This window comes from Coturnix japonica, chromosome 4 (genome assembly GCF_054131305.1).
Source record: "Coturnix japonica strain WE chromosome 4, WE-NBRP24, whole genome shotgun sequence".
Classification (NCBI taxonomy): Eukaryota; Metazoa; Chordata; class Aves; order Galliformes; family Phasianidae; genus Coturnix; species Coturnix japonica.
The window spans coordinates 59,426,876-59,454,798 of record NC_140666.1 but is presented as its reverse complement, the minus strand read 5'-3'; the positions used below and the strand labels follow the sequence as shown (position 1 = coordinate 59,454,798).

The window sequence follows — 27,923 nt, the reverse complement described above, 5'->3', positions numbered from 1 at the left end:
ACTGATTTTGGCAGCTTGAATATAGGTCCAAGAATAACCAACTAGTTTAATAACATGGCTCTTGAAAGGGAGGTGTCAGCATGCTTTTTAACACGAACATTTGCTTTTGCCTCCTGAAATTTTTCAGAAGGGATTCACACCTTTGCACGTGGCAGCCAAATATGGGAGCCTGGAAGTGGCAAAGCTCCTCCTGCAGCGTCGTGCTTCTCCTGATTCAGCTGGCAAGGTACTAAGCAGAAAGAAACAAAAATTATTGGCCTTTTGGGTTCTTACTTGGCAAAATGTGCATACAAAGGAAGCCTGCGGCCACTTTCATATGGTGGCACTAGCTTTATTAAGATCACTCCCTCTCAAGGCTGTCAGTTATGTCTGTTAGTGTTGGAGGCTGTGGTGCTGAGCACTGGGTTTAGGTTCCCTTCCACAAGGTTATGCAATGCTCAGCTCAGAGGACAAAGATGTTTCTGTGGCTCAAGAAGTACTGATTTCACAGGAATGTCCCAGCTGTAGAAATCATAATTCAAAAACCCAGGGGTAAGACTGTTTCTTGTTCTGTTCTGTGGGAACCTGTTCTCACAGGGTTGGGAGAAATGGACTCCATGCCGGTGGCCACATCAAGCATGGCTGCCCAAGCTCACCCTCAGCTGCTCTTCTCCGCATTAAACAGCTGCTGCCCGTGACTTCTGGTCACTAACATTAACTGCTGCCCCGCGCTCGGGGTCCCGCTGGTACCGTCCCACACTAACGCCCCTAACCACCCTTACAGAACGGCCTCACGCCCCTGCACGTGGCGGCCCATTACGACAACCAGAAGGTGGCACTGCTGCTGCTGGAGAAGGGCGCATCGCCCCACGCAACCGCCAAGGTGAGCTTCACCCCAAACCACATGCCATGGCCGCACTGCCTTCCTCATGCAATCATAACATCACCGAGGTTGGAAGGGCTGTTGGGATTTTCCAGTCCAACCGTCTGTTCATCACTACCATTCCCACTAAAACACGTCTCTCAGTGCCACTTCTACCCTTTCCTCAAGCACCTCCAGGGTGGTGATTCCACCAGCTCCCTGGGCAGCCTGTTCCAATACCTCACCACACTTTCTGAGAAGAAATAATTCCTAACATCCAAGCTTAACCTTGCCTGGCATAATTTGGGGCCATCCCTTCTCATCCTTTGGCTGTTACATGGGAAAAGCCCAGTCTCACCACGACCTCCCTTCAGGCAGTTGTAGAGAGCCATGAGGTTTTCCCTGAGCCTCCTCTTCTCCGGACTAAACAATCCCAGCTCCCTCAGCCTGTGCTCCAGACCCCTCACCAGCTTAGTTGCCCTTCTCTGGACACGTTCCAGGGCCTCAATGTCTTTCTTGTAGTGAAGGGACCCAGAACTGAGCACAGCACTCGAGGTGCAGCCTTACCAGTGCTGAATACAGAGGGATGATCACCTCCTGCTGGATGTGCTATTTCTGATATAAGCCAGGATGCCATTGGCCTTGTTGGCCACCTGTGCACTTTGCCAATTCATGTTCAGCCTAGTGTTGACCATCCTTTACTCCCAAACAGCCTTCCAGCCACTCTGCCCCAGGCCTGTACTGTTACACTGATTTGTTGAGACCAAAGTGCCAGACCTGACACTTGGTCTTGTTTAACTTCATCCCAGTGGCCTCGGGCCAGTGATCAGTCAGTCTACCCAGGTTCCACCGTAGGGCCTTCCTGCCCTCAGACAGATCAACACATCCTTCCAACTTGGTGTCATCTGAAAATTTACTGAGTGCATTCAGTCCTCTCATCCAGATCATCAGTAAAGTTATTAAACTGGCCCTAATACTGACCCCTGAGGAGCACCTCTAGTGACTGGTCACCAGCTGGATTGACCTCTATTCACTGGCATTCTCTGGGCCTAGACATCCAGCCAGGATTTTACTTAGTGAAAAGTACATGTGTCTAAGCCTTCCTTCCTTCTTTCCTCTCTTCTTCCTACCCTTCCTTCCCACTTCTTTTTTCTGCCTTTCTCAGGGAGCAGGAGGCAGCACCACATCTAATACCCTCATGAGAAGGCAGCCTGGCCGCAACCTCCTGTGGTACTGTAGCCAGTGCTAGTTCTGTGTGGGAAGTTCCAATTCAATGTAAATTTAAACAAACAAAACAAGAACAGCAACAACAAAACCCAAACAAACAAACAAGGTGTGGATGACCGAGTGTTGGAACAGGTTGTCCCCAGGGGCAGGGGATCCTTGGAAGTGGTAAAAATGCAACTAGGCCAGACCCTGAGCAATCTCATATGAATAACCACCCACCTGCACAAATTATTGTTCTTCCAGACCTTCCCTAAAAAAAACTACATGTGTGTATGCATGCATATATGTGCCTCTCTGCTCATTTTATGTTTGTGAGCTTTAGTCATAGTTGGAACTTAGTGTTCTGTAATATTAGAAACAATGTGTATATTATGACCACATATCTGCAGAATTCATTCTGGGATTGGAAATAGTGTTATGATTTCACTGTGTTAGGTGAAGGCTTCCAAAAGGGAAGAATAATTAGAACTGGTGCTGTCTTCAGCATGTTCTGTCCTGTAAGGGACTGCTGTTTTACATGCTGCTGGAAAATGGGACCCATCCTTGAAATGATTACGTGAGAACTGTTATTTAAACTGGTGGGCAAGAAAGGTGGCAAAAACTACAGTTGCAATTGGGTAGCTTGGTAAAGCTCCCTTTTAGGAAGATACAGACCAACCTAAATCTCCACAAAGATCATCTGTTGTAATCTATTCTCATGATATCCTGTGATTCTAAGTTTTCTAAGTGCATTCATACTTAGTGATTAAATGTGGGAAGTTGTCTTGTTCCCAGAGAGTATAAGTAACGTCTTTCTGCTTTGCTTAAATGGTCAGTTTGATCAGAATAACATCATTCCATATTACTGGTTCCAGCCAGAACTATGACAGACGTGTATCAAAATTCCTTATGCAGACATACCTTTACCCATGAAGTTCAAAAGTACATAATGTAGTGAAGAGCATGCACCCATTAATCATCACAGGGAACATCACTCAAAAGTGAATATTTATAACATAGGATATTTGAAATGTAGGTTTCAATGCAGGGTAATTGGAATTAATCAGATTAAGAAGTCCTGTCTGCCCTAGCAAAAGCCTGCTTTTTCTAGTTGATATGGACAAAAATATAGATTGCAAAAGCAGTGGAACACTGGGGCCACGTGGGGCATGTCTGGTGTTGAAAATATAACGGACTCCCAACTCTAATCATAAGGAGTAACTGAAAATAATATAGTTCTAAGGTGTCTGGATTTTTAGGCTTACATAGCTCTTGTATTAACTTTACTCTCATTTTGTTTCCTAACCCATGTTAGAATGGATACACCCCTCTACACATTGCTGCCAAGAAAAATCAGATGCAGATAGCTACCACACTGTTGAACTACGGGGCTGAGACCAACATTTTGACCAAACAGGGAGTGACACCACTTCATTTAGCCTCCCAAGAAGGTCACACAGACATGGTGACATTGCTTTTGGAGAAAGGAGCCAATATCCACGTGGCAACAAAGGTAACTCACAACTGGATACAAAGTGCTATCTATGTCAGGAGCATCCAGGAAAACATAGAACACAGTATGAAATTGAGGTCATGCTCTCAGAAATTCTCCACTGTATGCATATTTGTGAGTCTGCAGAAGTGACAAAGGTGGGCAAGCAGTAGAAGTGAGGAGAGAATACATAGGAGTGGAAGATAGATTGATTGGTTAACCTGTATCATGGGATTAATAACTTCACTGTGTAGCCCACTACAGGATCTGCAGCTCTTTGCTGTGAACAGAGAAAAATGGTGTACAACCTGCTCTGATAGAGAGGTAACGGGAGAAAAGAGACTAGGTAAAATGGTTTCTGAGGCATTCAGAAAGGTGGGACAGCTGCAGTTTTATTGTGTTGCAACCTTGCCATCTCTCAGCTGTTTCAGGTATGTTCCTCAAATTTTACATTAGATCCAAAGGATGAGGAATGTAAAATTCTGGAGTTTTTGGGTCTGTGGGTTTATTTAATTACATATAACAGAAACCTGAGAGCTGCAGTCCAAAATAATTTAGTGCCAGCAAAGGCTCTTTATTACCATATATCTTACCCATCAACAATCTTGCCAAGGTGAAGAAATGAGCAGCAGATAACATAACTACAGTATTAGTGGAGTAGTGAGTGAAAAAGAAAACTGCTCTGGAGAATCTGTCCAATCCTTTCAGTTTCCTGTGGTAATACTTGATGGGCCTACGTAGAAGATAAGTGTAGAGAAAACCTAGATTTTCATAGCTCACCAGATTTATATGGGCATATATATAAATCTTATTTACCTAAAATTGAAAGCCTGTAGTTTTTGATCGTACAAGTCAAAATGATTGACTCAAGTCTCTCATTGTCTAGTATTAATATTGTATGTTATACGACCAATAAGGGACAGTGTAGTTTTCACTTCTCTCAGTAAGTGTATTCCCTTCCTTGCTCATGGCCAAGCGCCATGAGTATCACAGTGAGTTTTCAGTTAATTACTATATCCATTTGGCATCTTTGAGTGGGATGTGTTTCGGGGTTAGTTTCTTCATTCTGACTCTTGCCTGCAGTTGTTAAGGCTCCCTCCTCTCCCATCTGAGAAGTGGGAAGCACAACACCCTAATTTATTAGTGGGACTCTCAGCTTCCTTAGTGATGTTATACTATAAAATCCAAGTGTGATCATGGCTGCCTGAGGCATTTACTCTGTTGTTATGGTGATGTAATTTCTGTGAAGCTATTTGTCAGCCAGACAAAAGGAGCATCAACTCTACTTTGTTTAAAACATATATTTAGAAGCTGTAGTTAGAGTCTCTTCATCTTTTAAAGATGAGAAAGTGAGAAAGGCTATATTTGTAATGTAAAGGTTTTATTTATTTATTTGTTTATTTTTTATATTCAATTTCCAGACTGGACTGACGTCCCTACACCTTGCAGCTCAAGAAGATAAAGTAAACGTAGCTGAAATACTCACAAAGCATGGTGCAAACCAAGATGCTCAGACAAAGGTAAAACATGGCGTGGCTACTTGTCTCCAGTGTGCCAAAGGATACTATCATTATAAAGGAATATTCCACTGAACTTGCAGTTTTATTTCTATGTTCTCTTGTAGCTTGGTTATACACCTTTAATTGTGGCATGTCACTATGGAAACATCAAAATGGTGAATTTTCTTCTCAAGCAGGGAGCAAATGTCAATGCTAAAACAAAGGTAAAGAATTTTTCATTCTTTCTTGTGCTCTTTATTGTGAACTTGTTAATGAAATGCTTCAGATACATACCACTAAGTACCTAGGAACTGTAATTACTGACTGGTAGACGTCAACATGTTTTGATCTATGGCTACAGTGGAATACATTCTGTCTGCTGCATCACCTTGTTGAATGTTCACAAAAGAAAAGTCAGATAACTCTTTGGGATTATGTAAGGGAATTGGTATTTTTTGTTGTGGTGGTTTTATTTGGTTTTGTTTTCTCCTTTTCGTTTGCAACTAACAAGTTTATTTCTGATTTCATTCATACGTGGCTTACACTAGTGTAATGCTGATGTGTTGCCAAACTACAGTTCCGAAACTGAGTGATTCCAAGTTCTCTCTGATCTGATCTGGGTGAAGAGTGGGAAAAATTATTCACAACCAAAGCATGTGTGACATGACTTACTCAGGACAGGTTGGGGTTTTTTTTGAGGGGGAGCTGGTTATGCTATTATCGACTGATTCTACTGAAGTCAACTGAGCTGCCTGTAGCCAAATACTGAATGTAATCCACAGACTTTAGCAATTTCTTCCAGTGCAAATGCTCATTTCAATTGATGGCATAATTTCTTTTAGAAATGTCTGAAAAAGAGCAGAATTATGCAGACCAAATTTTCTAATCTAATTGCTGGTGTTTGTTTTTCTTCTTTATTTGCTTTTACGGTAACCACCGTGGATTACAGAATGGGTACACTCCTCTCCACCAAGCTGCTCAACAAGGTCACACTCACATCATTAATGTCCTTCTCCAACATGGAGCTAAGCCCAATGCCATCACCACCGTAAGTGTGAAGTGCTTGTGGGAAGTGTTTCTCTGAATAGTTCCTTCCTTTCTAGGGCTAAAGAGCAAACCTTTGATTTGGTGAAAGTTTTCTTTGTACAGCTTGTTGTCAGATGTGTAAATGTAATATTTCTTCTCTTTTTTGTTATATGGCAGTTCATTTATAACTCACTGCAGTAAGCTAAATGTGAGATGAAGAAACTGCTTTCTGAGTGGCAGTGTCTTGGTTTCATTGCCTGGCACAGCTTTTTCTAATGCCAGCTAGGAATGCAACTTTCTTGTCTCATGTTGATGTTATTTGTCACCTCTACTTGGACAGTGTTTAAAATGCATCCAGAAAGTCCAAAACATGAGTCCTTCCTCAGAGCTGCCCAGGTAACCATTATTCCAACTGCATGAAGTTATCCAAGATAGCAGTTTATGTTACATTATCCAAAATCTTAGTATCTAAGCCATGTATCCAAGATTCTAATTTGTGCTTATTGTCAAGCAAGAAAGCCTTGCAGTCAGCTTCTGTGATTGAAGGTTCTACTAGACACCTTCAGTGTTCAATCTTCTAGTTTGGATTGTAAACCCAACTCTTACCAAAATCCAAGGAGAGTCTCAAGACTGCGTCTGCCCAGCAGTTTGTGTGCCTTATCAGGTTCTAGCTCTGTTGTTCACACAATGCTACTTTTATGTTGATGTATGAGAATTTTGACCTGCAGCAGCTGACTACTAGGGGATATGGGAGTGGGGTATGAGATATTAACTTGTAAGTGACAGTAACAGTCATGTTATTTGTTTTGTGAAGATCCTTACCAGTTCATTTTGTGCTGCTAGCTCACAAACCCCATGTTGCTTTATGGTTCCTGAGATAGTCTAATGCACAGGAACTTAAACTGTAGATAACTCAACCTGGTACTGAAGGAGGGAGAAGACTTCAGGCTGATATTCTGCACACAGAGCAGTGGTATCGCAAGAGAAATCATTCTGTACGGTGGCTTTCCATGTCTCCCCTAGTAGGCCAGCTTGTTTTTTAATGTAAATCTAGGTAACCCATGACACATGCTTTAATTCAAAGTAATATAAAACAGTTCAGGGTGCAACTCTGAATGACGAATCATAGAATATGCTCCTTCTCTCCACTCCCCAAGCTGAATACTGTGGAGCCATGTGACTTAAAGCAGCCTCTGTGGCCACTTAGGCTGAACTGTCTGCCAGTCACGTTGGTTAGTTCTGCTGGGAAGTTATGCCCTCAAAAGAGTTGTGGATGATTTAGCAAGTTTCTGATACTTCAAGTATTTTTATGTTTTATTTTTTTTGTGAGAGAAGGTTCATTAATTTTGCTTCCTGTTGTGTCTGGCTTTTTGCTGCAGAGGAAATGCTCCTTGAAATAAATTACCATGGACGCTATTTTGAGGCAGTTTGAATAGAATTTTAAATGCAGTGAGACAGACAGCAATCTTAATTACTGTTCCTTTAAATTGAGAACTTACACACTAGGTTCATAAATTCGAATTAATAATACCTCTCAACCTATTTTAATGTTCTAAGTGATTGATTGAAGATAAATACACCTAAGTAGTGACTGAATTACCATTTCAATGTGTGTTTACTGAATAGCATGTATCTAATGGGCATGTATACTGCAAATAAGCTTATTTAAATGGGAAACAGTTTCCAGCCTTATATAGGTTTTCATGCTTGGTACATCATCAGCTTTTATTTACTATTACAGCATGTAAAATTTTGTTGTAAAGTGGAACAGAATTGTATGTGGAGTATACAGCCATAGTCTTGTATTCCAAAAGAGGGACTGTACCAGTTAAAGCTGTAACAGTTTCAGCTGGAAATGGAAGTCTAAGATTTTTAAATATATATATATATATATTTTTTTTTTTTTAGAAGAGTCTCTCTCATGTAAAGCAGTTTATGCAACATGAACCATGAACTTATGCAAACGAGACATCCTGTACAGTAGAATTTGACCACCTAAGGGTTAAACCATACCGCCCTTTTTAAAATAATTCAGACTAGCAGGCGGATGTATGTGTTGTGTTACCATGGGAACCAGAGCTATAGTCTTAAAGGAGTTGCAAAGACAGAGTCAGATGTAACAGTAAAAAAAACAGTGATTTTCCTAGGCTGCGCCTTGTTTTGGATGGAAATGCTGGCTCATGCAGTGTTGAGAGTGATCTCATTGGTTCACATCACAATCCTCCCTCTCATTTCTCTCTCTCTCTTCCCTTCTCCTTTTCTCTTCAGAATGGTAACACTGCCTTAGCTATTGCTAGGCGTCTGGGATATATCTCAGTGGTCGATACGCTGAAGGTTGTAACGGAGGAGATTACTACCACCACAACTGTGAGTTGTAGACGCATTAAAATCTCTCTGTTTTTTATTCAGAATGTTGTCTTTCTCTTCTATGCTCAGATTCTCCACAAACCTCTTTTTATTTTCTGGTCTAAGTCCCTTTTTCTGTTTGATTTTTGCAAAAGTGCTATAGTGCTTTCAGTATGTTTTTTTAAGCATGTAGAAGTGTCTGTGATACATTAGGTTTTACTGAGTCAGATAACAGATTTTATTTGCATACAGATGGAAAACAACTATTCAGGGACTGAGTAAAACTTTTTTATTTCTGGAGATAGGTTCAAGCTGCAAATCCAAACTTCCCAGAAGTTTGTGAGCTGTTTAGATCCTGTCTTGTCTTTTTACCTCTCCCTTTCACTCTCACCTTATGGTTCCACACTTCTTGTAACACCTGCTGGGGCTTAAACATTGCAGCACACCACAGCAAGCTTCTTAGTGTTTGAACTGTACCAGCCATGGAGCAGTGCCAGCCTTAATGTTGTTTGCTCTGAATCACATTGATCATTTTTTTTTTCCACTCAAATGGATCCTGTTTTTCCAAAATGTGGAAGAATTTCTGTGTATATGCTGAGTCCTCTGTGTTCTTGGTAATCTGTATTTTTACTTCAGAGTTCATGAATAATAGCTGCTGAACATCAGCCAGATGGTGCTGTTCCTTTAAGCCAGGAAAAACACAGATTCTGACAATCTGGAAGGGGAGGGTTTTCTCTTCTTGGACTTCTACCTCCCATTTATGACTTCTTAGCATTTAGGAAGGGAGGATGTCATAAATAGTGCATCATTTAAAAAATCAATTTTAATATAAACTTCCATTACTGCATTTTATCTTGAAACCTTGCTGTAGATTCATTGCTTTTGTTTTTTAATGCAAGAAAATTTAGAAGTTTAGAAAACATATCAGATCTAAGTGTCACCCAGGAGCTCACAGATGTGAAAATCCACAGATTACTGGTAACTTTATTACTTCAAAGATGCCACTGCTCAAATAGGGAAGGGACTGGGGGGAGAAATCCAAACTGTTTTGTATAAGACATCCATCCCACAAAAATAAAAATAAATAAATAAATAAAAATAAGGAAAAGAATAATTTTTATTTTGCTGCATGTTGAGAGCAAGTTCTACTGATATTAACTAAGGAAGATGGAATAAAAGCAGCGTGGTGTAGGGTTACAAATGGAGTGAGCCATAATTTATTAATGGCCTGCAAGAATCAAACTGAGTCAGGTTTGGACAAGGAATTCCAACATAGTTCCAGAAGTCTCTTAATAAAGACTGAATGATTTTGTTAATACTTAGGTTCTTATTTAATTGTATAACACATCTCACATGTGTGTGCATAAGCACTTTCATATCTGTTCAAAGATTTAAAAAATAAATAAATATATTGATAACACTTTGAGAAACATTAGCTCTGTTCTTGAAGGCACATTTTTTTATCCTCAAATGACACCTTTGCTATTCTCTGTGCTCTTATCACCACTTTCTATTTGTGCTTGACAGAAGTTGTAACGTACTTTCTACTGTATGTTGTGTAGCACTGTACAGCCCTGTACACTGTCATGTACATGTGACATGTCTTGTAACAGTAAGAACTCCCCTGTCAAAAGGCACCTGTGGGTTATTTACTTTGGATAAATGTTTCTTTAAACTTTGAGAGTAGTGGAATTTTCTACCTATTACTACATGCTTGAGGTCTGTGATGGAATCAAGCACCAAAAAATACTTGTATAGTGACATATAATGCTTGCATACGAGAGACATTTGAATCTTGTACTGTGCACAAAGCACCATTTTTAAAAGTCAGATGGGAGCCCTCAGTAAAATCAGCAGATTTTTCAGAATTGAATTTGTCTGAATTACACCTTAGAGATATATAGGATGTGAACCACATTATGATTACTGATGATGATTACTGTTGATTAAACATAATTCTGAACAAGTGCTAATAAAGGAGGGAGAAATAGCAGGCGCTCTCAGGCACTCCCTGTAGTAAAGTTCTCCAGACAGCAGGGGTTAGCAATTGCTAAAGCAGAACACAGCATTTAGTACTGAAAAAAAGTTACTGTCACCATAGCTACTTCATTCTCTAAGGTTGTAGTGGAGTGATGCATGGAGGATTTTAGAGAGGTCAGTTCTTTATTAATATTCAAGTCACTGGCATTTAACTTGAAGAAAACATCTTGAATGCCAAAGCCTTTGGTCTAACTCTGAACAAATGTTCTTACTTACACAAGTATCAGTGAAGCTACATGAATATAAAGCTTAAGAGACAACACAGTGCATGTATTTTTACTTAGTTTAGAAATGAATAGGAAGTCAATCAGAATAAGCCAGGCTTTCAAAGGTTTACTCTGCAATTAAGTTTGGGGTTGTTTGTGCAAACAGACATAAACATCCCATGGACAAATTAATACACGAGGAGCTGCTTTTTGTTAATGTTGAGTAAGCAGTTGCTGAATGAGCATGTGGTTTTATGTACATACATCTGAATTATTGTACTTGAACACAATGGAAGTTTTAAATACAGAAGCTTAAAGTGAGGTACGTAATTGAACTGTCGGTGATGCTGAACAGTGGTGATATTGAGAAATATGCACTGAGCAATTTGCAAAGTGGGCCATTCATGGGATTAGATAAGGATTTCAAATTTTGAGAGTATTTGACTTCTTTTGATGTGCCTATAAATTTTAAAAAAAATCAAGTACTATGAAAGAGCTTGTATAAAGCAAAAATAAATTCCCAGCTTCTGTTATCCTATTGAATTTAGTGTTGCAGTGATGTCATTGCAAAGTTTTTCTTCTTCTGAAATACACAAACACATCCATATACATCAGTTTTCTTTTCCAAACTTTTTCTTGGTTTTAAATTATGAAATAATTTTCTTATACTGAGGGGGAAATCAGGAAATAAAATATCACTGTCAATATTTATTTGTCAATAAATAATATCTGAGATTTTGCTTTACAGGGACCAGGATGCATGTGATTTAGAAATAAGTTGATATTGTGATAAATAAACCTTAGCTACAAGGGTCTGCAGATCTAAGCAAATACTAAGACAATATACCCAACATATAGCTTGTGACCTCCTGTATTTGTAGCATCCTTTCACTTCTGTGTTCTTCTAATGAAACAGATCTTGTCCTTAAGGTGAAGTGGGGAACCAAGTTTTCTTGGATAAATTTTGGTCATACAAGCATACGAAACGTTTTGTGACTCTTAGGTAGTACACTTCTTTCCCCTTCCTTCAGAACCTGATTATCTCCTGTCTATTTGTTCTCCTGAATTTTCAGTTATTTTACATGAAGAGCATACAGTACAGATATAATTACAGTGGCGATTACAATGCTAAAAATTGGTACTTAGATACACAATAGTAATTTGCTTGAAAAATATACAGCCCACTTCAGTTGGGCTTATTTCTTTAGCACAGTTTTGGTGATTCTTTTGATATTTAGAATGAGTTTAATTGTTGAAGAGATGAGGTCAGTGTCACCTGAACAACAGCTTGCTCTGCATCTGTCACAGGTGGCTTTGATGATCTAATGCCCTACTGCTGCCTGACTTTTCTGCCTGAGACAAGCTGTGGCAGTGCAATGGGGAACATCAGATACATCAGTGGAGGCATTTAGTGAATATAAACTTATTTTTTCAATGCAGAGCAAAAAGCAACAGAAATGAGTGGTTTAATGATTGTGTGTAAGAATAACTTTAGGAAGCCTAATTAAGATTTCCATTTGAAGCAAATGTCATTGGCCTTTCCGTGTATCTCAAGAGGGTGAACAGAAAACAGCTGTCATAGTTAAATTCATTTTCATAAATGTAAAGCAGACTCATTAAACACATTTCCAGAGTAATCACAGTTGCTAAGTTAGTTATTTTTAGAGATGTAGTATCTTAGAATAATCGAAAGTGCCATCTTTGTCAGTTTGTTAGCCATATAGAAATCTGAAGCAGAATTTGGAAAGACATGATAAGCTTGGTGTCAGTGGGCATTTTCCCAAAGTCGTGCTGCATAAAGTCCTTGAGATTTGGCTGACATTAACTGTCACACAGATTATATACTCTTTCACTGCTTCTGCGTATAATGTTAATTTATACTTGATAGATACCATCCCCAATGGGGAGTGAAGTGTGACCTCAGTGGGAGTTTCATAAGACGCGTGTACTCTTCACATTCCCCTCCATGCCAGATGGGCACATCTGCTGCTACATACCTTAAAGGGATGATGTGATTTCCCTCCACAGTTCCTCAGCGAAGCTCACTGGCTGCAGATCTGGGTGGAGCTAGGGAAATATTTTTCTGTTGTGACTAATGCTGTTCTGATCGCTGCTGTTATTTCAATCCCTGACATTTTGTCTCCTGTATTGTAACACACTTAAGAGTTTCTTTTAGACACAGCTTTCTTACACATTGCACTTTTAACAGTTTTATTAAATTCTTTATCTCCTTCTCCAAGGTCTGTCTTGGTGCTAAAAGGATGCCCCCATTTTTAATTCAGCACCCATGAGCATCTTGTGTTTCCTTCTGGAAGTCATTTATGCAGATCAAATCATATTAAAAAACATCTCACAACATTCTCTTGCTCTGTTCTCTTGCACTTAAAATGTCCTTCCAGCTGTACTTGATCCATTTTTGCTCTCACCACAAAATCAGAATTTCCACATAACTTTGTTCTGCTTTGCACATGATTTGGGGGAATATACAGGATTTATTAAATGGATGTCATTAATATGCAGTGTAGTCACTTTCAGGGGGTGAGGGGAGAAGGAAATATTTCAAGTGATCTGTGTAGATTGCTCACATCTTTTTTTAGTTTAAAAATTTCACATCATTCATAACTTCATTTCCAAGTGCTTTACTATTTAATAATTTCCATATGCCACATGCAACTTTCTGAAACTCTTCTGTAGACATTACCTAATTCGTTTTAAAATCATCTTGGAAACATTGAACTGAATTGTTCTGCATGCAGCACTTACAAATACATTTGCTTAGAGCTTGCTTTTCTTAACCTTTTTTCCCTCTCTGATCAGCTCATTATCTTTTATTTTGTGTTGTACTTTTCTGACAGAGCAAATCTTGCCTTATACAGCACCGTGAACGGGAACTTGTGAAGTAATGATGAAGGATAATGCTAAGGGGATGGGAATCGTTATAAAGTATCTCAGCAGATCCTACTGTTGCTGCTGTTGAAATATTCAATGATAATATTCTTTGCTGCTTCTTTTGGTGCTTAATTTGAGGATTAAAGATTCTGTCTTTGCAGACTGTAACAGAGAAGCACAAGCTAAATGTACCCGAAACAATGACTGAGGTCCTGGATGTTTCAGATGAAGAAGGTGAGCAACTCTGCCTAAGTTCCTATTCCATATCACTCGTGCCACCTGTAATACAGGCATAGGATAGCTTCTTAAGTACTTGGACATCTTTATTTTGCAGTGCTTGATCTATGTAATAACTTTTTTTTTTTTTTTAATTTTAATGATGTAGTCATCATGGTATTTGAATAAGAAAGCCAAAAATCAACCCAAACTGGAATCCTGTTTCATTTTCACAAAAAAACCCACAAACCACCCATACTATCTTATCTGAACCAAATCAGCAAAAGAGAACATTTCTTGACATTTTTGAATTCAGATGTAATGCTTTTCTAAAGCTGAATTTGACCCTCTCATAAGGAGGAATTTGAGCAGTAAATATTTTGGCTCGCTGCCACTTATTTCAGATACATTTACCTAAGAGTTTTGCTTAATTGGAAACATGCATGTAAGAAGAGGCGTAAGGTGGAAGGTAAGGAGGCTGCTCCCTAGAGGGGGGCGTTTGGCACACACAAGTCACAGATGGATATTGCATGACATAAAGTAACAACATGCTAATAACTTGGCACTTTGGTCCTGGATGTTTCTATGTGTACAGACAAGAGGCATATGTTATATTGCTTAGCTAAGTTCCTCAAAAAGTTCTGTGAACTTCTGTAGGGATTGCTAAAGTACTGTGGTTTTAAGAATTAAGGAAATAACTTTAAAATGTCCCTGATGAATGGCAGCTTACAAATTTTTATCACCATAGCATCTGATGAATGCACATCTATTTGCAAAAAGAAGAAAAAAGTTCTAAGTTCTTCTTGATGATTAATGGTATTAACTAATATTATAGTATCTTACGTATGCTATTTCATTCTTACTATTGCTGTTATTATTCTTTTGTATAAATAATTTGTAGAGTGATTATGATTTCAAAAAATCCAAAGCTATTAGGAACACAAGTTGAAGGTGCTGGTTAATTCGTTCGTTTATTTTCTTTTCTTTTTACAAAGAGCAGAAATCTGCTTGTGGGTCCAAATTTTACTTGAAGTTAATGGCATTCATATTCCTAAACTGTTCATATTACTCTGAGAGTTATGCTGATTAATGAATTACATTCTTGATAAAATACTGTGTTTGGGCTCCAGATACTGTTTGCTTACTTATTTTGAGTGCTTACAAAACTTCAAGTGAAAGCAACCATGTATAATTTTTTTTTAATATTGAAGACCTGTAGCATCACATTCACTTTGATTTCATTTCCTTTCATTCTTGAGAACTACTCTTGAGCTATCTTTAAATCTGGAAAGCATAGTGTGTCTTTCTACTTCTACAGAATTCATGTTTGGGGTATTCCTTTTTCTCAAGTGAATCTATATGTTGCACAGCCTTTAAACATTCTGATGATGAACGCTTCAGTGATGGGGAAGTATATAATGGCACGAGTGTCATTAGCAGAAATTCGTGGAGTAAGATTTACAAACTTTCTCTTTTTGTTTGACTTGGTGTGTTTGTTTCTTGTGCAACAAATTTTTTCTTAATCTGGGTTCCTAACACTGCTTCATTCTGTTACTTTTAAAAAATATGGACAAAGGGAAAATCCAAGGTTTACTACCTGTATTTTTAGTTAATTGGCAGAAAGTACTGTGACAGTCCAGCATGACTAATGATCACCAGCGCATTGAATTAACATTCTCTCCTTTCTGTTACTGTCTGACACCTACTGTTTGTCAATAATGAGCTGATATGATAGAAGTACTTTGGCATGTTGCCTTTCAAGCCTGTGCTGAGTGCCCATACTGATGAGCACCTGTGTGATCCTGCTGCAGGTTGCCTTGCAGGTTGGCCAAAATTAAAGCTCTTCATGCCATTGTCCTTGTAAAAACAGTTTCTAGAGGCAAAACATCAAATATGTTGCAAAAATTGCTAATGTGGATGGTATTTATCACAAGAGCATAAAATAGCTGGGGGCTATTTGGAGAACTTCCTAAACAAAGAACATTAACCCATTAGTGATTATGTAGTCTTTGTCAGAGGCTAGCAAAAGGTTTCTGCAATACTGTGTTCTCAACAGCTTTCGAGTGGCACAGCGTGTTCTGAAATCAATTAATATGACATGATAAATCTGTCAGTTGTAGTCATACAATGATAAAGTTGATCACAACAAGACTTTTGGAGCAAATAAATATTTCAGATCCCATTATGGAAACTCTTTATCATGGGTGATTAGGATTTTGCATTTTGCCAGGGAAACAGTTGTTTTGTGTACGTGGTGTATTTTTACATTAACAGCGCGGTATTCCTACTCCTAAAATCCAGTCTTAGCAGTATGAAATAAAGAACCACATAGCCTATCAAATACTTTGGCTTGGCATGTAAGGAATTTAATTTTCACATATCACTTTCACATTAAGCACTTAGTGTTGTTACTTGGAATTCTTTACCTTTTACTGTACCTTAATACGGTCTTCCCTTCAACACAACAAGGTTGTTTTCTTTTTTAATTTTTATTTTAAAATTGGTTTTGATTCAATTTTTAAAAAAAATAGATTATTGGTTTTTTTTTTAATGTGTCAGATTTAAGTACAGAAGCAGGTGCGCCTTGTCATGAACACACACATGCACATGTGTTTTTTTGCTGCTACTTTCAGTGTACTGTAGTCAACCATGAAGAATGTTTATGGATAATCAGACACTGTTATTTGCTCGACACTGCACAGAGTCATAACAGTGCAGATGTAGAACAATCAGTGTTCAGAAGATCATGCTTGATCATGAAAAACAAACAAAAAGGTTAAGAATGTGGTTCTCCTCTAGAATCAGGACAGCAGTTCAGATTTTGACAGGCATAGATGTTATGTGATGAGATTCCTGAAACCTGTGTCAGTGCCAGATACAGCAGTACAAGAAAGAAGTTTGCATTTTTATCACTGTATCTGGTTTTGTTATTTGTCTGTACTACTATAGTGTGTAGTTTCTTTAAAGCTGTTGTCACAAAGGAAGTAATTTGCACTTGAGGCGTCCTTACAGCAGTAAAGGACAGTTGCTGCAAAGTATCATTTAAAGTGTCTTTGGGTGAAACCTGCATTTAGTGAAAGTAAGCACATGCAGATGTTTCTGTTCGGACTGAGCCAGTACAGGCACATGATGAAATCTAGGTTTACTTTTTTTTTTTCTTGCATTAATATTGTATTGAGGAGCATGTTGCTGCTTGTCTATTCATTTCTTATATTACTTTAATGGCAAAAGAACTGCATGGACTACACGATTAACCTTTGTGATTCCCATCTGAGATAGAACAAGAAGTGTAGCTCTCCGTATGGAATGTGTGCAATACTGACCAGTAAAACAGGGTATTGAAGAGCTTTCATTTATGTCAGTCTGGACTTCCTTACCTCCAATTCAGTTTTCAATCCAGTTAACCTCTAAAAGCTCTGGTTTCACTGTCCCTTTGAGAATATGTTGATAGATGTAACCACACATTTCTGCATCCTCTGTTATGTCAGCACACATGCTTTACCATGTAGTTCTGACAAGATACTTTTTTTGGCCAGACTACTCTGCAAGCAGAATGAAGTAGTAAAGGTGAAGTAAAAGGTGAGATAGTACTGCACCGATAAAATGCCCGAGGAGGCTGTTCACATTGCATGGATGTTAATTGGGACATTTCAATTGCAGAAAAGGTTTAGGCAAGATTTGAGCAAGCTATCATGTGCAAATAATCAGTGTAGTCTGAAAAATTAGATGGAATCATAATATCCAGATTTAAAGCACCACTATCATGAGGATAGCTTGCCTAAAGGTTGGTAAAGATTCTTCACAGTGCCTGGTTGAAACATGAAGTGTTGTATTCTAACTTTGTATTTCTTGAAAAAAACTCCACCTACAAGTAATGAAATAATATTAAAAATAAGGTCAGTAAGACATAGAAATATCATCATGTCCTTAAATGATTTAATAGATTAAATATACCTGCATATAGTAGTGACAAAAAAAATTTTTGCTTACATGATATTGTAGAGGTTATTTATAATATATTTTATCCTTCTACCTGAGCAAAAGGAGGATTTTTTAATTTATTTAGCCTCTATGTGCCAGACACCCTAATGCAAGAGCAAATCTGAAAGTTGGTTGCCTTTTTTTGTCTGCATCTTGTCAATGCAAAGATACTCAGTGTGATAGTAAGGTAATCAGTTTTTTTCCCTTAGCTTTATTGACATTGTTGCTAGGAGCTGTAAAGAAAAAAGTCACAACAAAGACGTATTTGGATTTGTCCATAGAAATCCTTCAGACAGAATATAGCTTTGTTAGTGTCTGGTATTGTCATTACAAAGGAGTTAAACTTGATTTTGTTGGGGTAGAATCTGCTAAAGATTGCTCACTTGTCAACATTTTAGCAGTGAAAAATTAGAGTTTGTGGATAGGCTGCGAAAATTTTGGCAAGTTTTAAAGAAACCGGTGTTCTTAATTTGCTTCCATGTTATTGAGAGAAAATAGAATTAACCAAACTAGCAGAGAATTATGCAGGTGTGACCAAAAGTACAGACACATTTTTTTTGTGCAAAGAAGGAATAATGCATGAGCAAGACCAGGAGACAGTACTGTATTTACTTACAGATTCTATCCTAAATCATTACTGTATGACCAATTTTGAGCACTGAATAATTTTCTTTGGAGACTGAAGTTAGAGGGAGACGTACAATAGATTCTTCATTGCAGTATATCTTAATCAGCATGTTAAAAAGGGAAAATGTATTTTTGACTGGACCTAACCATCTGATCTAAACGTGTCTTTAAAGCTACTGGATGTTATTCTACTCATCACTGATAGAAGCTGTCTGCCTTTACATTTATTAACCTTAATTAGCAAAAAAATTTCCCAAGCAGAGTAATATTACCCATTCTGTGCAGAGCAGATATCTTGGTCAGCTGTTCCTTCTGGAATGAGACTGACTTTGAAAAGTGATTTGGGTACCAGTATATAACATTTTACAAATCTTTTAAAAACTGCTACGTAAAAAGGTACTTGCCATATGAATTTCACAAAGGCAAAATGAATATTATAAATCCCTTAACTTCAACAAGTGCATAATTTTGCTTACAGATGCCCATACAAATATGGCAAGCTTTCCTTGCTTAGTGTCTGGTGTGTTTCATATTGTGAGAAAATTTACTATGTCATAGTTAATATTTGATGTACACTGAATTTTCTTCTTCATTAGAAGAAAGCATTACTTTGGCGGAAAAAAACACCTGAATCGTTCTCTGTCACTTTCTCCTATGTGTTCTTTTAATAGTATTTTCTCCTCCGAATTCTTTATGGGGTCTGTTTTGTTGCTTCTCTTGTAACCACGCAAGGAACTCATTCAAGTCCCCAGTTGACTGTATATCACATAGTAGTCCCACCAGACCTCAGGCTTGCCGTCACACCAGTTAATATCTGTGACCTTCCAAGGTTTCTGTGGCTTGGAGAGGTGGGAATAGCTTGTCCCAGTTCTAAAAAGAGTACTTTTATTCTTTGTTACGTATATCCAACATAACAGTTTTACAGATACTATAGCTATTACCTCTTGTAATTCAGGGAAGCTCTAAGAGTATGGGAGCCATTAAATAGAGGATTGACCTCTAGGAACTAGAGGTGTCCAAGGCAAGTGTCAGGGAAACTGTGTTATGCATTTCTTTTAAGAAGCTTACATCAGGACTTAATATTGCATTAAAAAAATCATGCTTGCCATAGCTGCCCCTTCTCCATCTGTTACTTGAAAGAAGCAGCAAATATCTGAGGAGCTGTAGACTGCACATTGCAGAGAAAACAGTGATTTTGGCAAATTCATATAGTTGTATCTGTCTATGAAAACATCTATTTAAAGCAATTTCTGGCAGATTATTCACAAGTCTCTTTCTTTTGTTTTTTAACTTTTTCTTATATTTTCTGTTTATTTTGTGAGTAACCATTCCAGAGGAATTCTTATATAGAAGTTATCTTCTATGATTCACTTGAATTGCAGAACGCAGAACCTTTGTTGCTGCTTCCCAGAAGGGGTTGGTGCTGTAGCTGTATAGCCAGAATGGGGTGGTAGAAGATTTAAAACTGCTTCCCTGATCAAACATTTCTATAGTTCCCTGATGACAGTAGGTGGCATAATTTGGGGGAAGGGGAACCTCTTAAGTTTTAGAAATGTTCATCCAGCATTTGTTCAGTCCAGCTTAGGGCTTGAACGTGGCTGCATGCCCCAAAGCTGTTGTCTCTTCAATGTTATTTTGCATTTAAAGAATATTTTTTGTTGTGATATTGCAAAGTGGTTCCTGATTATTTCTTCATTTAATCAGTTACTTATGTAGGAAATAACCATTCCCTCTTCAGAAATGAGGAAAATGAGGAAAGGCCAGGAATATCAGTGTGTTTCCAGTTCAGTTGGTTCAATAACATTCTCTGTGTTCAGCCTAACTGTCACTGAAGGAGCAGATCTGTGGTCTCAGCATGAAGCCTATTTCTCTTAGTAGAGCATTACGTGATTTACGATGCTCACTACATATGTTCAAGCATGAGAAATCATCAGCATCAAATATTTTGGGTTTTTTTCCTTCAACTATAGTAAGTCAAATGCTTATTGTTCAAGTGGTCATTCAGATGCTAAAAATCTGCTCAGGTGATTCCCCTTCTGCCAACAGACATCTTAGCAATGGATCTTAATTACTAATTTCTGTATATGAATATTATGTGTTAATAGTACACAAATAATATGTGATCAGCATAAAAAAAAAAAGACAGATAAGAGCAATCATATATAACTGCTGACTTGAGCATTAAGTTGATTGCTTGTTGGTTTCTGTGAGCTGATTAGATTGATTCAGTGCAGTCTTTGAAAACAGCTCCACTGTAACTCTGACAGTGTTAGGAATAGAATTTATTCCTACTCCTTGACGTACTTCTTGATATACTCATTTGAAAGGGCTAGTGGAAGAAAGTTTCCCATTCATGCTGGGTCTGTTTTTGGTGTGCCTACCTGCCTAACTGAACAGTCAATGGATACATGCAGTGCTGATTGCGTCTCAGAGGGCATGTTTCATGCTTCCTGCTTCATAGTTGTGAGTCTGCACACAACCATGGGATTGCTGCTTTTAAAATTCAGTTTCTGTGTCAGCTGTGTCTTTAATGTTCAGGGTCTTTTGAGTCAATGAGAAACAAAAGGAGTTTTTAGGGAGTGCATCTCCAGCACAAAACACAGCAGAGTGGAAGACTCCTCACCTCATGATTGCACATCATGATGCAGAATTGTATTGGGATTCTGGTCAGGTCAACTATGTGATGTTGCTGCTGACATAGTAGCTCCTGCTGTGAGACAGTTAGGTTGCTGAGGTACAACACTGAATCACTGGCTTCAGTGTTTCTGAACGTGTGTGTATGCACAGCTCTGCATTCTGCTATATGTGGATTCATGAGTCCTAGAAGGTCTGTGCTTCTCTTGCTGCTTGAAGGAGTTATGCCATTGGTTGACTTGGTCATGGCAAATAAAGTTTAAGACTAGAAGGTTGTTGCTAGCAATCATTAACGTAGCTTTCACTTGCCCAGTATTAGTTTCTGAAATAGGTCCTAATTTAGCAGATTTTTTGTTTGACTTTCTGTTATTTAGTGTTCCTTTCCAGTAAAACCCCAGTGTTTCTTTTAGAAGAGACCAGGCAATTGGTAATTCCTTTTCTCTATTTTTCTTCTTTTTATATCTGCCCTGGAGAAGATGGCGTTGCTCAGAAAAGCAGATATTGACAAAATCTTTAGATATATTTGGGAGATGAGCAGTGGCATTGATGAGGCTGAGGATGAACATGAATTCTTTAATTGAGACATGGTGCAGTGTCAGCTTTAGGTGTTCTGTAAACAGTTTTCCCCATCAGGTAAGCCCCTGAAATTCTATTGGTATCACTGAAGAAAGGAAGGCATTTTGTTTAAGTCAATAGAAGATAAATCACTAAGTGTGTAATTCACTGAAATACACCTATGAGTTCATAAACTGCCACTGGAAGTCACTGAAGATTGATGTAAAGGATTCTGTGTGTTGTGAACCATTTACTAAGTGTGAAAATATGACCATCATTAATTTAGTGGAGAATGTGAGTGAAGCATTGTTAACATGATTAAACAGGGTAATTTCTTTTACTGCTACAAAACTAAGAACTTGTAAAAACTGCTAAGTAAAGAAGCTCACAGGCAGCTGAGTATGTGATTTCTTCTTAGCAGATAACAGCTGTATGTTTTTATACAAATTACAGGAGAACAAATTGACTGAGATTAGGGAGTATAGTTGTGTGAGACATTCTTATGGCGGCAGTCTTAATGGTAGGATGAATGAGCGCTTCTTACATAGACTTAATTTATTTTGCATCATGCAATTGTCCTGCAGATAAGACATGAAGACACTCAGGTACCCATAGTTGTATGTAAAGTTATATTGCTGCACAATCATTTATACTTAAATGTATATCTCTTTTTTTTCTTTCTTTTCCCTCCATGTGAGGCTGTGCAACTTTTTAGCAGTTTTTTGGTTTGTTCAGCTCCTTAAGTAAAAATGGAAGGTAACAAGGCTTAGTAGGGAGTGACATTAGCTTCTAGTTCACTCACTCAAGACAAGTATGCTAGCAAGTAAGCTGTGTTACCAACAGATAAAATGTTCTGAATACATTCTGAAATACTCATCTATACCCTTACTACTGTTTGCAGATGTTCACATCACACAAAACAGTTAGTGTTGCTTGGACTTATTACTGCTGACTCTTTGATTAGAGGCCAAAGCTGAAATAAGAGTAGAGATGGGATTTTTAATTTTTTTTCCTAAGGATGTGGGTGTGATCAAAGTGATGAAGACTTCATTTCTGTTATAGATGGAATGTCTGCTGTGATTATTAGAATCTAGTTTATATGAAATCTAACTTTGAAGCTCCTTTTATTATTTATTTGGTTAACTTAATTGCCTTAATATCTTCCAAGTTTTCTTTAAGCTCCGTGTTTTTTATGTGACATTACCAGGAAACAGAAGGCATCGTCTGTTAGAAGATGGGAAACATGCAATAATTAAATGCATTTTATTGTTTTCTGTGAAACAGTGCCCAGATTCTCCCTCTTAATGTGGGCAGATGGAATTTTCAAGAGCTGTTCTTGTTATACTGATGAGATTTAGAACTCTTACATATAATATTTGTGTACACATAAAAAAAAAGTTTTAAACCCCAAAGGTTAGTTGTTTTTTAGGTGAAAAAATGTGGGTGATTTATTTGCCAGCTGAAACATCAAGCTAAAACAACTAGTTTGGTTTGTTTCATGTAAATAAATATCGAGATGTCTTCCCTGAGGAGTGAGCACCATTCATACAGTTTGTAATGCTAATAACATTTTGCAGGGGGAAAAAAGACCCTCTACCAGAAATAGCTGCAGTAACATTTATGATGTCTTTAAATCTCATGAATGGCAGTAGTCCAGATGCCCAAGTGAATGCTATCTGAAACAGCATTGATAACACTTCCCCAGCCCTTACAATGCTTTGGGTTTCTGACTGTATCAGGGTGAATTAATGGCTGGGATTTGTAGCCTCTGAATACAGTTCCTATACAGTCCCTTCACATACCTGGAGAAGAGCTTCAGGTTCTTGTTATTTTCCTATGCAGCTAAGAAAATAAGAAAACCTGAATGTATTGATGGCTTAGGGCCATGTTGTGTGGTTCTTTAGGCCTCACAAAGCCACTGGCAGACTCATGCTTTTCACCCTTGTGAAAATGGCTGAAATAAGTACATCTCCAGGAAGAAACTGTGGAGGGAAACCATGTTGCAAATGGAAATGGAAAGAACCCTGTATGCTGTTTGTCAGTTCAGAACATTATGTTTGTCTGACAGCAAAAGCTAACAACAACTTCATATAGACAAAATTTCCTGGGGAAAATCATTTTGGGCCTGAAAATTCAAGATCCATGCAAAAAGGTTGCTATATCCAATAACCAATTATCACTTAGGCATAGATTCATTATGAATTACTTTTGGATAAATGATCCAGATTCTGATTATTATTGCCTTGTTTTAGAAACATTTTTGTGCTTGATGCACAAAGGTGATGGGACTTGCATGAGACATTGTTGTATGATGTGGAATTTGGAAAACTGAGAGTTCGCATAAGGATTTGCAACTGTCAGGCATAAGTCTAGGGAAAATACCTTCTCAGCTGAAAACACATAGTATGCAATCAAATATGTGGTTATGTTTGATCATAGACTTTCCAGCACTGATACAATAAACTAGTGACCAGAGAGCTTAAAAAAAAAAAAAAGAGGAAAAAAAGGGATGTAGAGGCTGTGCTTTACAAAATAGCAAAGATATTTGCCCCTCACCAGTATGTGCAATGAATACAGACTAAGTGTGATTGCTTTCTCAACTTTATTTTGAATTTTTTTAAATCTTGCTTGATGTGCCGGCTTCATTAAATACATTAATTGCTTGTGGTTTGCAGTGTTTCTTGACTGGAAAATGCCTTTGTTTTTATTGTGCCATCCAGCTTTTAGATTCCAATGTGTAAACAAAATTAAATGTGTGTGTATGCTTATCTCTGTCCCCTCTGCGTTTGATTTAAAGGTGATGATACAATGACAGGAGATGGAGGAGAGTACCTAAGGCCAGAAGACCTCAAAGAATTAGGAGATGACTCTTTACCAAGCAGCCAGTTCTTAGATGGTATGAACTACCTGAGGTACAGCTTGGAAGGAGGGCGGTCTGACAGGTATTTGCCTGGACACATGTCCTTTCTCTTGTAATGAGTGTTTGCAATCCATTTCTCAGTTTCTTTAACTAAAGAGATAAACGGGATGACTCACTTAACATTTCTTTACGAAGTATGTCAGGGTATCAGTTACCACCTTGTAGGAGAAAGGTGTGGTCAGGAGGAATATTTCCCAGCCAGTCAAGAAATTAATACATCTGGCACTAATACCGTATTCAGAATCTAGTGAATAATTTGTTTCTGGTTCTTATTTGGTTCTTGAAAAAGTGTGGCTTGTTTTATTGTCTTTGTGGTCAGGCAAAGGAAGAAGTCTTGTCTTTGAAAGGACTCATAAAATCGTCTTGATCTTCTCTGTATGTGAGTCAGGAATTGTGTGGGTAGGTGAACAGTGTGTGCTAGTGTTAGGTGAGCTGACTTTCTTCTGAGCAGTTTGTGGGGAATTGACAAGGTTAGCTAAAGAAATGATTTAAAGAAAGGAGGTCTTGGCAACAGAAATAAATTGTAGCCTACATCATTTTTGAGCTTTGACTGTTACGCTGGCAACGTTTCCGAAGCTCAGTGAAATCAGTAGGATCCATTCTGTTTACTTCAGTAGGCTGTGAATTGCTGCTGGAACAAAGGATGTCAGGAAACAGTTCAGTTTGCCTCACAGCATGTGTACACCCCTCGTCACTGAGGTCTTTTAAACTTGCAGCCTTTGTTAGTTTTTAGACAGCTTCAGTGAATCCGCTGAAAACAAAGTGACTGTATTGCTTTTTGAGTTTCAGATGATGTTTATGAACTGCATCAGAATGCTTAAAAATCAAAACCTCTTTTGATGCTTTTTCAATGGTAAAAATGTTTCTGTGGGCTTTTCATTTTTGTTGTTGTTTTTGTTTTTTAAGAGGTTGTATGAAGTGATTGTGCAGCCAAGTGTTAAGCCAGTTTCTGCTCCCATTTAGAACAGTTTAACTTTCAAAAAACTGTCAGTGGATTTCAGTAGATTTTCACATGCGTATAATTGATGTGTTCTATTGAGAACTGAATGAAAATGATTTCACATTGTTTACCATGCATGGGTATATTGAAAAGAAGCAAAATGATAAAGAGAGAAAGTATGAAAAGAAGTGCATCTTTCTGACTCCATGGTGTCATTTTGTGTCACTATCAGGTTGCTTGTTGTAAGAATTTTCAGACAGATTTTTTAAGTTATTTTGTTGTTGGTATTTTATTTTTTCTTATAATTTTCATTGCCTTACACCAACTGTTTTCTAAAGAAATTCAGCAAAGCAAAATATTACGAGCAACTTCATATAATCTTATGCATTAACAATTTGATTTAAAAACATTATTTTCTTTTGTAACCATCTTCCATATTTATTTTATTTCTCTCTCCCCTTCATTCTTTTTCATACGCTTCCATAGCACCATGCCCAGGTAGGTATTACATAGCATGAAAACGCGTCTCTCTATCCTTTCATGGCACTTGTCTCTCTTCGTTCATTTTGAAGGCCTGCTGTGTGCTGGAATGTTAATCTTGAGAACCAAATGAATGATGTTGCTGTTGCAGGTGGCTGTGGTCTGGAATGAATATGATATGCATAGGTGAATACAGATACAACGTTTCTGTCAGTAGGACAGTAGAAAGTTCACAGTATGACATAGCTACTGTAACACAGAAACTCCCCTCAAGTAAAGATCAGGGGAGCTGCACAAGGTTGCAACAGCTGGAAATTTTCCTCTCATCGTGCTGCTGGGAAAGTTAGCTGTTCTCATTTTCTGTGCAGAGAAACAGAGGTAGAATTAGAATAAAAAATAAATAGAATGGGCTACACAAGTTGGATTCCCTCTTTGAATATGGAGGGCAAAAACCATTTCAGGCCATATGAGATCACCAGTATTTGAATATGCTCCTTTTCAGTGTAGGTACCTACCATCTTTTGTTCATGATATCTATGGGGAAACTTTTCGGTCTCTAATAGTGAGGTATTTTCAAGGCTGATTTATACAGTTTTCAATGATACCAGGTTATTTTCCCAGGTTTCTGAAACCCTATACACTTCCCACAGTGATAGATACACTCAGCTGGACTAGAGGTTACTAGATCTGTCTACATGTTCAGGTGGTTGGGCAAGTACTGCAGTATGGTCTTCTAATTTTCCAGATTAGAAAGTTGGCTAGAGTATTCTGCTTTCCTTTTCTGGATACTCTCTGGGGTTCGTTCAGGGCTTAGGAGAGGTGAATGATACATGCCTGTACATACCTAAACACAAGCAATGCATAGATTAAGAGCTTTGTAGGGTTGTTGGGTTTCACAGTTCACTTGCTGTGGCCGAGGAGAGTGTTGCTGACTTCTCAAACTGGGACAGAGATGTACCAGTTGGAAAGAATTTGCACTTAGACATTAGTGTTGATTAGGAATCCTCTTACAGGATTCCTGAAGAGCTATTACAGAAGTAAACAGTCCTTTCTGTCTGATGACACTACACTTCCTTAATTGGACTGACATTTCAGACAGCATCTTTGTCTGTAGATCTCAGAATCACAGATTTCAAACAAACTACTGTTTGTTCTTCATGTACCTGGTGCCATGCATAAAAGAGGGGCAGTGTTGTCTAAACACTACTTTTGAAATAAACAGTAGAAATATATAATAGAAAATTAAAACTAATTTATTGCAGAGCTCAGTCTTGTTTGTGCATACCTTGTCTTTTGATGAAGTCCATACTCTCAGAAGTACTGGGTATTTATTGGAGGTAACATAGATGCACCACATACTGGAAATGTACTGGGTTGCTTGTAGTGGCTGTAGTAGTAGTAGTAATTCTGGGTTCTTGTAGGAGAACATGGACAAAATCTCCATACAGATGACCAGTCAAATCTAGTACCTATTCCCTTTCATCAGTGTTACACGTTATATTAGCTGGATGGCAGAACCTACAGTTTGGATGGAACTTCTTTCCAGCATTGCATAGCACAGCAAAGCAGTTCTGAAAGTATGAAGTATTAAAGTGGAAAAAATCTAATGTTGACAAATGGGGTCTGCTACTGGAGCTTATTTTCCACCCAAAGAACAAATGTTCATTGAAGTACTGTTATTATGAGTAAGCAGCATGTACTGTGCCTACCTAGTTCACACTAAAATGTTTAACCAGAATACCCTTCTGTCAAGAGTGCCTTTCACTGTGTTTTTTTCTGGAATGATTTGTGCAGTCAGGGTGAACTACTTGAAGTCAAGATAATTATTGTTTTAATGAAATCAGAATTATATTCCAGAAATGCACAATTCCAGAAATATTCCTAGTATCAGCCTTACCTGTCTTACCTCTTTTACTTGTCTGGGTGAAAGGCATTGCATGACATGTTGATGAGGTTACTTGGTGGTGGGCATTTTGTTTTTTTCTAAAGACTTTTCTAAAGTTGATCCTTGTGTAACGCTTATCT

At 38.0% G+C, this 27,923-nt stretch overlaps 1 protein-coding gene and 1 long non-coding RNA gene across 52 annotated transcripts in view; one reads left to right on the top strand and one right to left on the bottom strand.

The window, feature by feature from the left end:
• Nucleotides 1–27,923, top strand: part of ANK2 (ankyrin 2) — a 315,505-nt gene that overhangs the window by 230,740 nt on the left and 56,842 nt on the right. For 28 of the 50 annotated variants that reach the window (XM_085546969.1, XM_085546976.1, XM_085546968.1 and 25 more), the window contains 10 exons: nt 128–226; nt 764–862; nt 3,363–3,560; nt 4,961–5,059; nt 5,164–5,262; nt 5,988–6,086; nt 8,333–8,431; nt 13,707–13,779; nt 15,132–15,212; nt 24,356–24,500. In XM_085546969.1, the coding sequence (XP_085403095.1) occupies nt 128–226; nt 764–862; nt 3,363–3,560; nt 4,961–5,059; nt 5,164–5,262; nt 5,988–6,086; nt 8,333–8,431; nt 13,707–13,779; nt 15,132–15,212; nt 24,356–24,500 (1,091 nt within the window). The remainder of the gene's footprint in view (nt 1–127; nt 227–763; nt 863–3,362; nt 3,561–4,960; nt 5,060–5,163; nt 5,263–5,987; nt 6,087–8,332; nt 8,432–13,706; nt 13,780–15,131; nt 15,213–24,355; nt 24,501–27,923) is intronic. The other 22 variants (XM_085546992.1, XM_085546991.1, XM_085546980.1 and 19 more) reach the window with 3 other exon arrangements.
• LOC107313592 (uncharacterized) overlaps nt 25,889–27,923 on the bottom strand; it is a 79,215-nt gene continuing 77,180 nt past the window's right edge. Inside the window, exon 5 of one of the 2 annotated variants that reach the window (XR_014945928.1) lies at nt 25,889–26,060. This is a non-coding gene — a long non-coding RNA (uncharacterized LOC107313592). The remainder of the gene's footprint in view (nt 26,061–27,923) is intronic. The other variant, XR_014945932.1, reaches the window with a different exon arrangement.